This window comes from Amblyraja radiata, chromosome 1, assembly GCF_010909765.2.
Source record: "Amblyraja radiata isolate CabotCenter1 chromosome 1, sAmbRad1.1.pri, whole genome shotgun sequence".
In the NCBI taxonomy this organism is placed as follows: domain Eukaryota; kingdom Metazoa; phylum Chordata; class Chondrichthyes; order Rajiformes; family Rajidae; genus Amblyraja; species Amblyraja radiata.
The window spans coordinates 50,524,306-50,543,560 of record NC_045956.1 but is presented as its reverse complement, the minus strand read 5'-3'; the positions used below and the strand labels follow the sequence as shown (position 1 = coordinate 50,543,560).

General features: G+C 42.0%; 1 protein-coding gene across 1 annotated transcript; it reads right to left on the bottom strand.

The window, feature by feature from the left end:
- Window positions 1–443: 443 nt before the first annotated feature.
- fnta (farnesyltransferase, CAAX box, alpha) lies at window positions 444–14,103 on the bottom strand. Its single transcript, XM_033021743.1, has 9 exons — window positions 13,823–14,103; window positions 11,937–12,022; window positions 10,568–10,682; window positions 7,506–7,610; window positions 7,288–7,414; window positions 6,398–6,546; window positions 4,690–4,752; window positions 3,088–3,259; window positions 444–981 (listed from the first exon to the last, which is right to left on the bottom strand). Exons 1-9 carry the CDS (start codon window positions 14,086–14,088, stop codon window positions 829–831), a joined length of 1,236 nt encoding a protein of 411 aa, XP_032877634.1. The 5' UTR covers window positions 14,089–14,103; the 3' UTR covers window positions 444–828.
- Between the last annotated feature and the right edge of the window lie 5,152 nt (window positions 14,104–19,255).

The following is a 19,255-nucleotide window of genomic DNA, read 5'->3' as shown; positions in this document are numbered from 1 at the left end:
GGCTGAGTCATTCTTCATTTCTGTTACTTCTGCCAACTCCACTTCATTTCAAGAACTCTATATTCTGCAAACTTTGGCCTTTTGGTTACCATTCAGTGGGTGTGGCTTTCACCACAGAGATCTCATTCTCTCTAATTCATTCCCTATAACTCTCCACAAGTCCTTCTATTCCTTCAAGATTCCTGTAATAAAGCAGGCCTTTGAACAAATTTAACATTCTTCTTAAGATTTTGGTATTTTCACTGCGCATCCATTGCTGCTTGATTGTACCTCTGCAACTTGCTTTGAGGCATTTTGCTCCATTAAGCACACTATATAAAGAATCATCTTTTAAAGAAAATGAATATATTTGACAACAACTCTAAAAATGCAAAATGAAAATTAACGTATGGGTTATTAATGCATAAAACCAGTACTAAAATGTAAATGAACAAGAGAAAAAAAAACTTCCATTGGTTTTTATTTCCAACAAATAAACTATAATAATGGCACTGCAGCTTTGATAGTATATCTGCATTTATGGCAACTAAAAAAAAAGTAACATCTTAAATTAATTCAGATATCTAACTCTCCCTCCCTATTCTGTCCCCATGTGAATAAAACTGAGTTAGTTTCAATGGCATTCACATGAATCATATTTTTGTAAGTATGCATTCAAGGTCAACAAGGGAGATTTAGGTTTACTTCTAGTGTAACATCAAATAATATATACACATACAAAGTTATGGTTTTATACATTTACATAAATAAGTGCGATGTGTAGACGTTAACAGAAAATGACCGATCACATTTTTTTCCCCCTGCATACTAAGGAATATCATACAGCCTTTAGTTATCACTACATTCCTGAAGAGAGTCTTCACTTCCCATAGGCACAGTTTCTTGTTGAATCACACCATGTTTGGCTCTCAAGCGTCTTGCAAAGTACCTCCAGTATTCCTGCCGTATTGTATCTTGTTTCATAGCCAGTTGCTCACACAGCTGAATGAAATTGAAAACCAATTGATTAGAAACAAAATTGTATCCATTAGTTTCCTCCAATTTTTGGAATTTCAATATACTGAATCTGCCCTAATTCTTTTCAATAACTTTTCACAACACTTTTAACACAAAGAAAATGTCAAAGTACTTGCCAAGAGGAAAAAACAGACATTAAACCAAAAGAAGAATGACAAGGTAGATTATAAACTCATTTGGTTGGCTCATGACACCCTCCTTAACTGGTTTATATATGACTCCTGTTTCAAAGCGATTGCCTTCTTAAAGTGATCTAGCAGGATTATGAGACCCATTTAGGGTAAATCGTGAGTGTTGACCTCGCCAGCACTGACTGCCCTACAAATAATTAAAAACTGCACAAATTCAATAAATATTTTCATCTATTGTTCTGAGCTACAATTAGCAGCAGGAAACATAATAGAAAAGAGGATAACTTAAGGGCAGTACATTGCTCCAAAACATCTTCCTCCAAGGGAGATATTTAACCATGGATGCAGGGCCCGGAATAAGCATAAGACGTGCCCCTATCATCACAAGACAAGAGGTTTGGGAAATCTGATTGAAAGGGGGTTAAATGGTAAAATGATAAAGGGTCACAAAAGCAATAGAGAAAATGTACACTCCAAACCCTCCATTAAACAAAATTAAAGGTCTGAAGAAGGGTCTCAATCTAAAACAACACCCATTCCTTCTCTCCAGAGATGCTGCCTGTCCCGCTAAGTTATTCCAGCTTTTTGTGTCTATCTTCGGTCCATATTCAAATACGTAATTCAAATAATGTTTTTGTAGGAAATCTTTGCAGATAGAATGACCATCACACAGAATCAACTCCTAAGTAGACCGAGAAACAATAGACAATAGGTGCAGGAGTAGGCCATTCGGCCTTCGAGCCAGCACCGCCATTCAATGTGATCATGGCTTATCATCCACAATCAGTACCCCGTTCCTAACTTCTCCCCATATCCCCTGACTCCGCTATTTTTAAGAGCTCTATCAAGCTCTCTCTTGCAAGTATCCAGAGGACCGGCCTCTACCGCCCTCTGAGGCAGAGAATTCCACAGACTCACAACTCTCTGTGTGAAAAAGTGTTTCCTCATCTCTGTTCTAAATGCCTTACCTCTTATTCTTAAGCTGTGGCCCCTGCTTCTGGACTCCCCCAACATCGGGAACATGTTTCCTGCCTCTAGCGTGTCCAAACCCTTAATAATCTTATATGTTTCAATAAGATACCCTATCATCCTTCTAAATTCATATATCCTGGATTAATTTTACAGCTGGAAGCTACGATGGAAGAATCTTGCGAAAGGACGAAATGAAATAGACTGAAATTAATAGCATGTGAGTTTACCTTGTAATCAGAGATTGTCTAGTAATAAATTATTTTCTGTCCCACACTGACATTAAACATATTCAAATACGTAATTCAAATAATGTTTTTGTAGGAAATCTTTGCAGATAGAATGACCATCACACAGAATCAACTCCTAAGTAGACCGAGAAACAATAGACAATAGGTGCAGGAGTAGGCCATTCGGCCTTCGAGCCAGCACCGCCATTCAATGTGATCATGGCTTATCATCCACAATCAGTACCCCGTTCCTAACTTCTCCCCATATCCCCTGACTCCGCTATTTTTAAGAGCTCTATCAAGCTCTCTCTTGCAAGTATCCAGAGGACCGGCCTCTACCGCCCTCTGAGGCAGAGAATTCCACAGACTCACAACTCTCTGTGTGAAAAAGTGTTTCCTCATCTCTGTTCTAAATGCCTTACCTCTTATTCTTAAGCTGTGGCCCCTGCTTCTGGACTCCCCCAACATCGGGAACATGTTTCCTGCCTCTAGCGTGTCCAAACCCTTAATAATCTTATATGTTTCAATAAGATACCCTATCATCCTTCTAAATTCATATATCCTGGATTAATTTTACAGCTGGAAGCTACGATGGAAGAATCTTGCGAAAGGACGAAATGAAATAGACTGAAATTAATAGCATGTGAGTTTACCTTGTAATCAGAGATTGTCTAGTAATAAATTATTTTCTGTCCCACACTGACATTAAACATGACAACACCTGTGATCAAGAAACTGACCTCCATTGCTCTGTTTAAAGTTCCTTCCTTCTCTTCACAGTTGTTCTCCAAGAAGTCTTCATACATGTCAATTAGGAAAGCAATCAAGTAGGGGGAACTAGGTTTCTCCATCAACTGTAAAATCTGCTGCAAAAGGTTGGGAAACTTGGATAGACTCTGATCCTGTAGAATTCTTGAAGAGGAGAGTTATGAGATAATATTTGTTTTAAACAAAATCCCATGTCACTGTAAACATAGAAACATAGAAATTAGGTGCAGGAGTAGGCCATTCGGCCCTTCGAGCCTGCACCGCCATTCAATATGATCATGGCTGATCATCCAACTCAGTATCCCGTACCTGCCTTCTCTCCATACCCTCTGATCCCCTTAGCCAAAATTAAACTGCACTCATGGGATACCTCAAAATGTTCTTCATTACCTAAACAACTTATATAAACTCGCCATATGGTTAAAGAAAGAAACAGAAAATTAACAGCAGATTCAAACTAGAAATAACTTCCAATTCTAGCGAGGTAAATTCAAAACTAAAGTATAGAAAAATAATTTCAGTGAGCAAGTCAAACAAGATGCGGAAGCCGATGGTACTAATCAATCCACATAATTTAAACTAATTTCTCTCAAAAGATAAAATTTTGGGGTACATAAATATATCAATGCATGATAATGCTGAGGCTTATCTATCAGCAGAATACTTCAGCATCCCCTCCCAGACTAATAACCCAGCATATGAGATGGTTATATTGAATTTCATTACAAAGGTGATATTATTTTAATGCCCAACATTTATTCCCTGTCAAAGCACTCTCCTCAAAGTTTCCATTGAAAAGAAAATAGGAGAAACAAATGCTTCAAGCTTTTTTCCTTGGACAAAAATATAACTCTGCCACTGACTAGTTGGAATTCCTGGCCTATGACCAAACAAAATGAAGCAGGATCCAAGGCAACAATGGAATCCTGGAGTCTCTTTTGGAAGAGCATTAAATAGGATCCTACGAAATAGACGGAAGGAACCCGCTTCCTTCTTGGACGCTGCTCCATTTTGATTGGTCATAGACCAGGGATTCCAACTTGTCAGTGGCAATGTTACATTTTCTTCCAAGGAGGCTTGAAGCATTTCTTTCCATCAGAGGTTCATGTAGAATACAAATAAGTAGAGCACATCACACCTCATACTACCTACCTGTGCAAGCAGCACATGTCCAATTATGACACGTGTTTGCAGATTTCACATAAAACTCTTCAACTACCTCAGAACCCGCACAACTGGTTCGTCATCCACAACCCAAAGTGACTACCAAAGAGGAAGGAGGATGGCATGTGATAGCCTGTGATTCCCAAAGCTCCTTATTACTGTAGTTATTATTATCACTTCATATCTTTGTCTGTTGTGGATCAATAACTATTATCAAATTTTTCTGTTGGTCTTTCTTTATCTAAATATTTCTGTGTTGTTATTCAACATTAATTTCAAGGCCACTTCTATCCTAATCAAATGTAAAAGTTAAACATTACTCAAAACACAGATACCTCTGGACTTGTAACTAGTTTAAATTTTGATTTAATAAGATGCGTGATTCTGTAAAACAAGAAATTATTAATTACCCTTTCAAGTAATTCCATGCACTTTCATTATGAGGAGCCCTTTTGATCATCTTCAGAGTATATCTGTAAAATAATAGATAATGTTGTTAGAGACGGCTTAATTTGTACAGTAGTACATTATGTTAGAGATCAGGTAGGTGAGCAATCAGGGCTTCATTTACTTGCAGGAGTTCAATGACCTATTAATGTGTAACAAAGAATTATGCGTGCAACTAATAACATTGATAGAACCGTTGGCAAAAATAGACTTTTAATATAAACCAAGTGTGGACCCGCTGGGTCCCCGTCCCCCAACGGAATATTCCACCACTCACCCATAGCCCTCAACTGTGCAGGCGCAGCTGACGGGTTCCCGTTGTGAAGCCACGACAACCCTCGCCTAACTGCGCAGGCGCGGCCGGCAAGTAGGAGCGCGACTACCAGGTTTATTAAAGTTTAAAAAGTCAATAACTTTTCAAATATAACATCAATCTGAACGAAACTTGCTACTGCACACCGCAGGACAATGGTGAGTAAGGTGGGCCTAAAATTGCAGCACTGTCGTGCACCATTTCGGCTATATTTCGGGAACAAACAAACAAGATGAAAAGTTTTAGTAATAGATAGAAGATAGATAATGCTGCTTATTAGCCGAAAAATACAATGGTTCTATTTAAAATGGATTGTTCATTGGAGCCTTTTAACACAAACAAAAGGGAATGCCTTCAATCATTATCCCATGGCTGATTTTCTAGGATGTGTATTATTGTGTGGCAGATTACAGGAGTGGCTTCCTTGATAAATAGTTTAAATATATTTTAGTTATGCTCACATCTTTTAGCATTCATTATTAGTCATGATCAATTAACGCAGGTATCTTTTCCCTCTAGTGATAGGTGTAATTCACAATATCTCCAGTATTTACAAGGAGAAAGAGCTTAATTATATTAATACGGAATTAAATCTGAGGAATGATTACAAGACACTTTCAGTGTCCAAAGAATTTGTCTTTTTGTATACACTGAAAGAGCGAGTGGAAAATAATGCAGTTATACAATTAAATATATGTCACAATCTCATCTAGCGACAGGGAATTATTCTGCCCACAGGTTAGCACACTAAACTTCCATAGCTGCCGAAGAGAAGTGCAAGAGATGAGACAGCTTCAATCTTAAACATGAGATCTCTGGAGCACCCAGAGGAAACCCACGCAATCACAGGGAGAACGTGCAAACTCCACACAGGCGGCACCCATGGTCAGGATTCAACATGGGTCACTAGTGCTGTGAGACAGTAGCTCAACCAGCGACACTACTGTCCTTTAAATCATTGTTGGGTGTATGCCAAGTTTAAATTGATTGCCACTGTAGTGGATTATGTCCATCACTAGAAGGAGGAAAAAATTTGTCTTAAGAGATTTTTTGTATTGTATTGTATTGTATTTTAATGGCTGGTCAAGATCACTCTTCAAAAATAATGAATCAACTACTTAGTTCTTTAGGGTGTAACAATTACTACATAAAGTCCAGTTCCTTCTGCATAAAGGAAGGCTTTAAGACATTGGAAATAACCTGTTCTATCACTTTTTTGATGCTTACTGCAATGACATCCAAACAATAGGCATGCAGCGGTGTGATATTCTTAGCTAAGCACCTCCCAAACTGCATGGAGAAACTTCGTTGAATTAACTTTAAATTGGGATAACTGAAATAAGTGGAGGAAGACTAACTCGACTTCACGACCAAGCACTGCCATATCATCAAAGCCAGTGGTGTTTGAGATGACAAAGAATCGCTGGTTCCACGCAGAGTTGTTTCGCACATCATCTTCCAGCAGTTGATCCACATACTCTAGTTCATTGTCCCAAAGGTTGAACACCTGTCAAGCACACAAAGTTACAAAAATCACCACTATTCAGAGCGTGAACACCAACCTACATACCAAGCAATGTAAAATAAATGAATAGATCTCAGCTTTGCTGCCAGCAACCACAGCTTTATGCCTAGCTGTCTCTCTGATGCTGAAGTGCTGAGGCCAGCAATTGCTGGCACCATCTCAGCAGCGTGTTTTAGAATCATGACTATAAGGACACACTGAGGATATTAGTACAAAATCATACGCACCAATGCATGCTCTTCTTGTGTCACATTATAACTTTATAGCCAAGTATTGCATTCTGATACCAAGCAGGATATGGATGTTCTGATTTCTACCTTTCCTCCAAAAACCTTACAAAAAAAATGAAACCACTTCTCATGATCTAGGTACCTCTGGTAAGGCCAGCAATAACTGCCCATCTCTAACTGTCCTTGAACCAATTTGTTAGGACATTTCAGAAGACATAGGAGCCAAACACACGGATGGGTGTGGAATCACATAGAGGCCAGATAGAAGATTTCCTCTGAAGGCACTGGTGAAATAGACAAGATTTAATGAACATACAATAGTTTTGTAATTATGATTACTAACAACGTTTTACAAAATTCTAGATTATTATGCCTTTAATTTCCTTGTCTTCCATGGTGGGATTTCAAATGGGGTCTCCAGATTGTTCACTATTTCTTGCATTTGCTGTTCTTTGATGTCAAATTTCCAGTATCCACAATATTTGCTTTTTACCTTAATCACCCACTGTCTGTGTTGCCAGGCGTGGTAGTTTTTTGCATCTTGTTCAAGGATCCCAGAAATAAATCCTAGTTCCTGCGAGGAGTCTTTTAGCCATTCCACAATTTTCTGCCTGTGATACCTCGGAACCAAAGGATGCAAAAACTTATTTTTATTTTCTCAGTTAAATCGTCTGGTTTTATAAAACTGTAAGCAACTGTGACTTTATATACCAAACTTGATAATTCTTTGGTTGGTCCTCAATAATTTCAGAAATATAAGCCAATTCTTCATTGAGGTCCTTTTTCAAAGACTGTAACACCACTCTGCGGAAATGCCTGAGAGCAAGATGAAAAACAAAATCAAATCACCGGTCAGATGGAAAATAAAATGCATTAAATGGTGCAGGCATTTTACCTCCTCACCTCTGTTCAACTATTCTATTGGAACATGACTTGTCTGTACTTCAATTCCATTTATCAGTGTTCGATCCATATCTCTGATGCATTTTACCAACAAAATCTATCAAATCTCATTACGAGTCCTCAAATTGTTTTGGTGTACAGCCTCAGCCTTAAGAGGGACCGTGAGGTCCAGATTTGGCACTACAGCATTAAGAAACACTTCACAAAGTTACTTTCAAAATGCAATCACCATTATAAGTAGGTTTTTCATTTATGCACAACAGAATCGCACTGACTGAGATGTATAAGAGACATATAATTGTCGTTTACTGTTTTTGCTGGAAAAATGAACATTGGTATAGGAAATCTCACAAACACCCCCTGATGACTTGAGATCTTTAGACCTCAGTTTACAGATAAACTCAGCACCCTAACATGTCTCAGTACCATGCTGAACTATCATATTGGAGGTGTTCAAAAACCATTGGATTGAAACCTAGTCTGTCTGACTAAGAAGGCCATATATCAGCATGGGACTAGACAAGGACATACTCATTCCTTCCGCCACAAACCATCCCTTTCCCACGTACTTTCCCCTGCATCCGCAGGAGATGCAACACCTGCCCCTATACCCTCAACCCCATCCACAGGCCCTAGCATTGCTTCCAGGTGATACAGAGGTTTACATGCACCTCCTCATCAACTGCCTCTTCTACATATGGTGTTCCTGATGTAGTCTCATGCTAGTCGGTGAGACCAAGCATAGACTCAGCGACCGTTTCGCCTAACACCCACTCAATCTGCCACGGCCTAGGGGATCTCCCGGTTGCTAACCATGTATGCTCCTCTCCCCACTCCCATACCAATCTTTCTATCCTGGGCCTCCTCCGATGCCAGTGAGGCCACACAGAAACTGGAGAAACAAAACCTTATATTCCACTTAGGTCGCTTACAACCCAATGGAATGAATATCAAATTTCAGGTAACATTCCATTTTAGGTAACTACAACCCCCCCTCTCCCTCAACTACCCCCCGTCCCCTATGCCCCACCTGAACTTGCACCCATTTCTCTGGAGTAACTCAGCGGGACAGGCAGCATCTCTGGAGAGAAGGAACGGGTGACGGTTCAAGACCTTTCTTCAGACTAGAGAAAATCCGGGATGTCATTGTGAACTTATAAAAGGTAAACCCATAATTGAAATAGGAAAGATGTATTTATTTTAAAATATTATTACACAAAACGCACTTAAACATTTTCTGCTCACATTAAAAATTCACCCTCTGGTTTTTCATACCACAACATGGGGAAATGTTTCCAATGTGCATGTCTCATATAATTTGATATATCTCTACCAGGTTAGCCTTCAGTCTTTTACACTCAAGCGAAAACAAGCCTAGCCTATCCAATTTTACCAATAATTATAGTACCCCAATCCAAATATAATCCTGGTGACTTTCTAATTCGCTTTCTCTAGTGCAATCACATCCATGATTGGATATATGGATGTTATATTCCTGGAGCAGAGAAGATTAAGGGATGACCTGACCGAGGTATATTAAATTATGAGGGGTAAATAGAGTAGAATATTTTTCCAATGGTGGGATTGTCAACAACCACGGGATTAAGGTGAAAAGTATGAGTTTTAAAGAGGCTTGGAAGGGGAATGTTTCCAAAGATAGTGATTGGAATCTGGTATGCGCTACCAAAGGAGGTGGTGAAGCCAGATACTCCACAGTATTTAAGAAAAATCTAGACATGCTTTTGAACTGCCACGGTATAGATGGCTTTGGATTTGGAGGGTAAAAGGGATTAGTAAATATTGTTACATGGGTCGACGAGGACTAAGTGAATGAAGAGCCCAAAGAGTTTTATGACGTATTATTAAATGGAATTTGTAACAGGCACACCACAAACTCCTCTCTACCATTTTTCCACAATTCATAGGTTGCATTGACAACATTGCTTTCTTCTGCTAATCTCTAGTCAAGATGACAAAAACACCAATCTTATGGGAATTTTATCCCTTCTAACAAATCATCATAAGAAAGGAAATGTCAGTACAATGATAGAGGACCTTAAAGACTGCAATAGTTCAAGATGGAAGCAAACCATCACCTTCTCAAAAAAACAAAGACAAGTTAAATAAAACACTAGGAATGTTAGAATCCCAAGAGCAAATCAAAAGATTAGCAAAGACAAAACATAAATGGAAGTATTATCAGCTGGGTTGAGATAGAGCAGAAGCAGATATTGAGATAATATCAATAAAGATCAAGAACAAAGCAACCTGACAAACACAATGTAACAGCCTTAGCAATCCAGAGAAATTCTATCTGAACAAAAGGCGTTCAGGCAATTAGAAGACAAAATAACATTTTTCACATGCATATTGCAGCATCACCACACTGTTAACTGCTACATTCCAAAATTTCTAGTAACAGGGACAATAAAGTGCTTTGATCTTAAAAGAGTGCTTTGATCTTAGCATCTCAAGAGCAAATCAAAAGACGTATAACTCAACATACTATCCTTTATCTTAATAAATCTAAAAGGGGAATAAATGAATTCAAAGGCTAAAATGAAGAGATCGATGTTCATTTCTCAACTATGTTACTTTAACAAAATAAAATCAACCTATCACTAAAGCAGTTCATCAGTTAAGTAATGATTTAAAAATTACAAATAAAAGACACACACGCCAGAATAACTCAGCGTGTCAGGCAGCATCTTTGGATAACATGAATAGGTGACGTTTCAGGTCAGAACCCTTCTTCCTTGTTTCTACAATATCAAAATCAAAACAGCTCACATCCGACTGGTTAAGATTACTAGAATTTTTGCTGTTATTTTTCCACAATGAGCAAGATTTAACTATTTGAATTGCCTTACCATACTGTGTAATTCGCAGCATTGAGCTCTATTGCATCTGTTGTCAGACTGAGCGCCCGTTCACTCCTTTCATCAAGCTTTAGTACAGCCCTGAAGTAGTCATATACATCTTTAACTGGAAGGAAAAAAAACAGTTCAGAAAGATGGAATTCACAGCTCACATGCAACCTAATTACCAATAACTGAATTTATCCAGAATTAGAAAAAAACATTGCACGCATTTTCAAAAGCAATTTTTAAGCAACAATTCTGAGCATTTCACTCATAGTTATTTGTTGGTTTCTATATTATTCATTCTTTTACAATCTAGGAGTCACAGGCAAGACCAGTGTCATGTCTACCTGCCTGAGGGTTGTGATGTGTTTCCTTCTTGAACAACCCAAGTCCTCTTGGTGAAACTATTACAAGTATTCCCACCTAATCCACCGTGCTGATGGATATGGCATTCTAGAATTTGCAATGATAAAATAAATAATGATCTGTTTCCAAAACAGAATGGTGTGCGACTTGGAGGAGAATAGGCAAGGGGTGATTATTCTCATGAACCTGCTGTTCCTTGACCTTGGTGATAGAGGCTGGTTTGGGACCTGATATCAGAGCAACCTGAGTGATTAGCTGCTCTGTATTTTGTAAACAGTGCACACTGCAGCCACCATGAGTTAAAAGTGAAGGAAATTAACATTTAGGTAGTAGACCGATGGATGTAATTTTTCATGAATGATTAGAACGTTGTGTGATTTTATCAAACTTTCTAATAGTTTAAAATCCAATCTTTAGAAAAAGGCTATAACGAACTGTAATGGCAGCAATAACATATTTACAATAATGTTCTGAAATGTGGTAAAGAAACTCCCCATGTCCTTTAGAAAATGAAAAAACATAAATGATAAACCCAAGGGAAGAGATAAGATGGATGACCAAAAGCTTGTTCAGAGATGCTCTTTAAAAAGAGTCTTAATTAAATGAAGAAAGCTGTAAAGATATATGGAAGTAACTCTAGAATGCAAAACTGATGCTGATGAATGCACAATCAAATTGGGGTGTGTGTGGGTAGCATTACAGTCGGCATGGAGCTGGTGGGCCGAAGGGCCTGTTCACATGCTATGGCTCAAAAACTGAGTGAAACATTTGGGTGTGGGATATGTATGGAAGGATAATACTACAAAGGGATTTATGCACATGAACTTTAATTTAATGTATTTGTGGATTGGAAAAGGAGGACTGGAGAGATGACCAACAGGACTTGATATTAGTTAAGATTTGGGCAATTATGTTTTGACGCACAATAAAAGACCAAAACTTCCGGATGCCATCAAATTCAGAATTAATTAATCCACAGAGCTACTTTTATCCTGAATTAAATACTTACAGTTCTCAGAATAAGCTATCTGAACAACTGGATGAGGCCCATCATCCTGTGGGACAGGCTTAATATCCGCCCATTCCTTCCGATCTCTGGAGAGAGGATGGCATTTCATTAATGTAATATATACATTAGGACACATTCAAACTAGCAGTCTAATAGAACGTATTTATGACTGATAATACCTGCCTGAAGGAACCACACACAAGCTTTGCAAAGAATAGCAACAATTTCTCATATATTGGGAATCTAACAGTCCTGCATCATCCTATACATGATACCTGCATGGATATTTCCTGGTAAAACCCATTGGATTCTAAACATTGTACTAGTCAGGATAGATTTGGTTCCTGCACACTGAAGCAATGGAATATCCTACTGAAACTTCACACATCACAAGTTCCAAAGTTGTACGATTGTAATTACAAAAGTGGATCAACAAAAACAATACTTATATAACAGTGACGCAGAGACTGATTGCTTTTGTCAATCTGCTTTCCAAAGCAATCGGAGCTACATCCACTGTGCCGTGGATTCACGGCACTGGGCCTGAACTCGCTGGAGTTTAGAAGGGTGAGGGGGGACCTCAGAGCATCTTACCATATAGTGAAAGACCTGGATAGAGTGGATGTGGAGTCGATGTTTCCACTAGTGAGAGAGTCTAGGACCAGAGGCCATAGCCTCAGAAGAAAAGGACGTACATTTAGAAAGATGTGGAATTTCTTTGGTCAGATGGTGGTGAATCTGGAATTCATTGCCACAGAAGGCTGTGGAGGCCAAGTCAATGGATATTTTTAAGGCAGAAATTGACAGATTCCTGATTGGCACAGGTGTCAGGGCTTATGGGAAGAAGACAGGAGTGTGGGTTTGAGAGGGAAAGAATATGGATAATGACATTTTGGGTTGGGATCCTTCTTCAGACTGATCATGTCACCTAATCCAGGAGCCAATCTTCACTCCAGGCAGACACAAAGTACTGGAGACATTCAACAGGTCAAGTAGCATCTCTGGAAAACATGGATAGGTGACACTTCAGATTGGGACCCTTCTTCTGGCAGAATCCATATTCAGACCCAGTTTTGTCCTAACCCAAAACATGTTTTCCGAGGATGCTGCCTGACCCGCTGAATTACTCCAGCACTTTTTGATTTTTTTTTACCGTTTAAAAGATAATTTGATAAATTGATCATGTCACAACGATCAGCTATTTTTTTCAAACCAGTATGTTTTACAGGCAATGGAAAACCCACAAACCCTACCAATTAGCAAACTGCTGGAGACTAATCAAGCCAGGCAGGATATGTGGAGGGAGATTGATAGATGATGTTTCAGGTCAGTCTTTTAGATTCAAGTGTCTTGTCTCTTGTATCTCCAGCCCTCCCAAACAACGGAGCAAATGCTATCTTGCCTAGCCATTGACCCATTCATCCTCGGGCTTTTATCCTTGCCTTTTCTTCAGAGACAACTACATTTGGCGGAGTTATATACTCTCTTAACTCATATAGACCCCATACTATTGAACATCGTGCGTTAGAGTAAATATGGGCCAAATATACAAACACTTCCTTCGATGGAGGCACTAGAGGAGGTCACAGAGTGGCTAAAAGTCTGGGAAAGTTTTTTTACGGTACAATTCCAACTCCAGTGTTGTGCGTAGAAAACAGAAAAGAGCGGCAACCGGGCAACATGATCCGAGCCGGACTCCAGCTCCTTGGCCCGTCCCAAGGTCCCCGACCCCGGCCCCCGACCCCGGCCTCACCCTCCCGGCCCATGGTCCTGGTCCATTCCCCGGCCCATGTACCTCCCCCCGCCCGCCCGCCCCTACCCCGGCTCCCGCTCCAGGACCGGCCGAGGCCCCGGCTCCAGGTCCCGACCCCCACCCACCCACCCACCTGTAGAAGGCGAAGCCCTCGCTTCTCCTGCCGCCGCCGCCGCCGCCGCCGCCATCCGAGTCCCCGGAGGCGCGCCGCACCCCCTCCGGCTCCGGCTCCGGCTCCTCCGCTTCGGGCGGCGTCTCGTCCCCGGCCGTGTTGTGCAGCAGCCGCTGGGCGAGGCCGCCCTCTGGAGCTGGGGCCGGGGCTGATGCCGGGGATGGTGATGGTGCGGGACCCGGTCCCGCCGCCGCCGCCTCCTCTCCACAGGCCGCGCGCTCACCCATCGCTCGCCGCCGCCGCCGCCGCCTCCCTCCCGGGAACGTCACTTCCCGCGCTCACCGGGGCCGGATCCGGGCCAGGACCAAGACCAAGACCAGGGTCAGTATTAGGACCAGGGTCAGTATCGGGACGAAGATCAGGATCAGGATCTGCACAAGGATCAGGACAGGGACCGGGCCATGGATCAGTATGGACAAGGATCAGGACCAGCATAAGGATCAGTGTCAGGATCAGGACAGGGACTGGGCCATGGATCAGTATGGACAAGGATCAGGACCAGCACAAGGATCAGTATCAGGACAGGGACCGGGCCATGGATCAGTATGGACAAGGATCAGGACCAGCATAAGGATCAGGGTCAGGATCAGGACAGGGACCGGGCCATGGATCAGTATGGACAAGGATCAGGACCAGCACAAGGATCAGTATCAGGACCAGGACCAGGCCGAGATCACAGTCCTCATTGCATCGCGCTCCGGAATCCAACCCTCCATGGGCAATACATCCTTCCCCGTCCCGGAGAAAGCCACCATACCCGGACCTACACCCTGAGACCCCATTTAACTGGATCTAGATCTGGACCTGGATGTGGTGTCTCTCCACATTTAGTTTAAAGACCCATCTTAACTGGATCTGGACCTAGAGCTGGACTTGGACATGGTATCTCTCTACAGCTGGGGATGGAGAACTCCAAAACTGGATCTGGTCTTCGATCTGGAGCTAGGCGTAGATTTGGTACTAGTGGTACTTTATAAGGCCAACTTTGAGGGTATGAGACAGGAACTTGCTCAGGTTGATTGGAGTAGAATTGTTTGAAGGTAAAGGAACATCAGTAAAGTAGGATATTTTTAAAAGTGTGCTGACAAGAATCTAGGGCATGCATGTTCATGTTAGAGTGAAGGGTAAGGCAGGTCAGCATAATGAAGCTTGGATGACTTGGGGAAATAGAGGCTCTGGTCAAAAGTAAGAAGGAGGCATGGGCAGGTATAAGCAGCTAGGATCAAGTGTATCCCCGGAGGAGTTTTAAACCCCTGTCTCACGGTGAGAGTTGACACACGAGGTACCCCGAGTTAAAACTGATGGTAATAACGAACGATTAACATAGCTGTAACGTCGGAACTCGTGGTCTCAACTTAGAGACTCGTGGCGCTAACGGCAAGTTCCCATGAAAACTCTTGAAAAAAATCAAACATGTTTAAAGTCTTCCACGAGTCAAATTTACTCTCGTGGTTAAGAATTGAAACATTTTAACTCGTTGTAAGAACGTTGTAAGAACGTAGTGGCCCGTGCGTTTACCTTAGTGTCTCGTGAGTCTACCGTGGGAACTCTTTAACTCAGAGGGCAGGCAGCATTAAGTTCACAACACGCGAGGATTATGTGTTTCATGTATTTGTGTGAATGAAGCGTGTTGGTGGGCGGGCAGTGTGTAAAAGGCAAGCAAGATGGATAACAATACCATGGGACAAACTGGAGTCATACATAAACAATAAAGAATAGGACTTGAGAATAGAAAACCCACCACTAACCGCTGAGTTACTCCATCTTATGTTGTCTATCTGCGACTTGGTACTCTGCAGATTAATAAACAAAAACAAAGTTTCAATTTAGGAACTCAGCGGGCCGTGTCAGGCAGCAGCTCTGGAGAGAAGGAATAGGTGATGTTTTGGGTCGAGACCCTTGTCCTTTTCCCCGGAGATGCTGTCTGTCCCGCAGAGTTACTCCGGCTTTTTCTCTCTCCTCGTGGGTTTAAACCAGCATCTGCAGTTCCTTCCCACATGCTTCAACACTACAGGAGAGCCCGGTGAGGGGACTCGACCCAGTCGAGGGACGGCCGCTTCTTGCTCAGGCTTCAGGAAGCCGGTACAGTGGAGGGCTCCATTCGATACGCTCATGCACATGGCAACCGCCGAAGCTTTGGTTAGTGGTGAGTTTTCTATTCTCGAGTCCTATTCTTTATTGTTTACGTATGACTCAAGTTTGTCCCATGGTATTGTTATCCATCTTACACACTGCCCGCCCACCAACACGCTTCATTCACACGAATACATGACACACATAATCCTCGCGTGTTGTGAACTATGCTGGCACTAAAGTAGAAATAAACGCTTCGGGTATCGCTGCTCCAGTGCTGCCCACCTCTTGCTTCGGGCGACTCTCTAACAACTTGCAGTTTTTAACATGCGACTTTATCCATCGCATTTCCCGTTTAGTTTCACAAGCTCTCGGGAACGCTCAACATTCATGAAAGCGCCAAATGCGCAAGCTTCCTATTTAAAATCTTGCGGTTGTTATTAAATCGAATTTCGCAACGAATTTGCTGCCCCCTCGGTCCAACTTGTTCATGCCAAGCTAGGTCCTTCCTGGACGGCTTGGGTTGCAAGAAGAAGGTGGATAGGTTTGAGTTTTTATTTTCTTTGCAGTGCAGGAGGCTGAGGGATGACCTCGTCTCACATATGGCCTCTATCCCTCTAAACCTCTCATACCCACCAGGTTTCTGCAGAGTCTACAGTACAGCAAGGCTTGTGTTCCATTCAATATTTCCGCCCCCATCTCCCACTACCCTGGTAGTTACTCAAGAGTAACTCGGGAGACGAACTTGGAACATCGCAGAAAACGGCAAACTTGTCACACCCGTGGGAACTCGGTTAAACTCTTGATCATACACTTGGGATCTCGTACACAACCACGAGTCTTTCACTCGGGGTACCTCGTGGGTCAGTTCCTACCGTGAGACAGGGCTTTCAGGAACTAGGGAGTAAGCTAAAAAGGAAATCAGGAGAGCAAAAAGGGGACAGGAGATAGCTCTGGCAGATAGCATTAAGGATAATCCTGAGATTTTATGTACATCGAGGGAAAAAGAGAGAGGGAGTGGTACCCCTGAGGAGTCAACGCTGTCAACACTGCATGAGCCACAGGAGATGCGCAAGGACCTCAATGAATATTTTTACTATGGAGCAAGACATGACAACGGGAACTTGGGGCAGTCAATAGAAATGTCTTGAGAACAGTCGGTATTACAGTTGAAGAGGTGCCGAAGGTCCAGATTTGTATGAAGTTGGATAAATCTGAGCCTGATCAGATATATCCGAGGACCCTATGGGAAGCTAGAGAGGAAATTGCAGGTGCCCTGGCTGAGATTTACAAGTCGTCTTTAAAAACAGGTGAGGTGCCGGAAGAGTGGAGGGTGGCAAATGTTCTATTCAAGAAGAGCTGCAAGGAAAAGCCAGGGAACAAGAGGCCAGTGAGCATAACATCTGTGGTCGGAAGGTTACTAGAGAGTTTTCAATGGGATAAGATTTTCATGCATTTTGATGAACAAGTACTGATTAGGGATAGTCTGCATGGTTTTGTACGTAGGAGGTAGTGTCTCACGAATCTGATTGGTTTTTTTTTGGATTTGACTGGAAAAATTGATGAGGGAAGAGCTGTACACGCATACATGGATTTTAGCAAGGCATTCGACAAGCTTCTGCATGGTAGGCTGCTCTGTAAGGTTAGATTGCATGGAATCCAAGGAGAGAGGTAAATGGATAGAAAATTGGCTTCATGGAAGGAAGTAGGGATGATGGCGGAAGGATGATTTTCGGACTGGAGGCCTGTGAGACCCATTGCTGTTTTTCATCTATATCAATGGCCTGATTATCAAGTGTGCAGATGACACAAAAGTGGCTGGTAATGTAGATAGTGAAGATTATTATCAGAAATTGCAGCAGAATCATGATCGTGGGACAGGTGGACTGAGGAATGGCTGATGGAATTTTGGGAAGTCTAACATGGGCAGGACCAACACAGTGAATGGAAGGGCTCTGGAGAGTGTTGTAGTGCAGAGGGATGTAGGAGTACAGGTACATAATTCCTTGAAAGTGGTGTCAGAGCTAGATAGGGTGGTCAAAAATGCTTTCGGCACTTTGGCCTTCATCAGTCAGAGTATGGAGTGTAGAAATTAGGAGGTGATTTTGCAGTTACATAAGACATTGAAAAGGCCACATTTACAGTATTGTGTTCAGTGTTGGGCACTATGTTATAGGAAAGATGTTGTCAAACTGGGAAGGATGAAGGGTACATAGAAGATTTACGAGGATATTGCCAGGACTCGAGGGCCTGAGCTATAGGGAGAGGTTGAGAGGCTATGACTATTCTTTGGAGCACGGGAGGATGGGGATGATTTAACAGAGATGTACAAAATCATGAGACGAATAGATCAGGTATGCACAGAGTCTCTTGCCCAGAGTAGGGGTATCGAAAACCAGAGGATATAGGTTTAAGGTGAGGGGGAGAGATTTTATAGGATTTTATAACCTAAAAAGTAACTTTTTCTCACAAGGATTGGTGGGTATATGGAACGAGTTGCCAGAGGAGATAGTTCAGGCAGGTACTATCGCAACATTGAAGAAACATTTAGACAGGTACAAGGATAGAATAGGTTTAAAGGGATATGGCCCATTTGCAGGCAGGTGAGACTAGAGTAATGGGACATATTGGTCTGTGTGGGCAAGTTGGGCTAAAGGGCCTGTTTCCACGCTGTATAACTCTATGTCTCTCTATGACATGAGAACATTCAAGCCATACACAAGTACAACAGATATTGCAAAGAAAAAAATCAGAGTACAGAATATAGTTATACCTCATTATAGCATTACAGTTATGGGGCTTTTTCACGGGGCGAGTTGACGCAAGATGTCACCAGAGTGAAGTGGTCGTGGTCCAGCACGAGTCTCGCACGATATAACGGGGGTAGATAAAGAGTTCCCACGGTACTCGGCATTTCTGTTATTTGTGCGAGTGACTTGTCCGTCTCCCGAGCTTTCGCGTTAAATCTTGAATGAACATCGTGAACTACACGTGACACAAATGATGTAACTTTTTTTTTCACACACTATAAATATCCTCCCTTGGTTGAATTGGCTCATTTGGAGACATGTTTTACTGTGTATGTGGGAGACACAGATGGACTGAGCACAGTACCTCGGTCTTACTGTGTGTGGGAGAGGGGGAGAAAGAGACGTACACTCACAGAGGCAGAGTCTCTCAGCCTGTGTAAGAGGGAGGGAGAGAGAGAGAGAGGCACACACAAGGTGGATGTGAAATCTCACCTGCCTGTTTCAGTGACAGACACCCGCCGCCAGTAAATGAAGACACCCCCATCTGTCTCCCCCTCCTCTCCCTCGACTC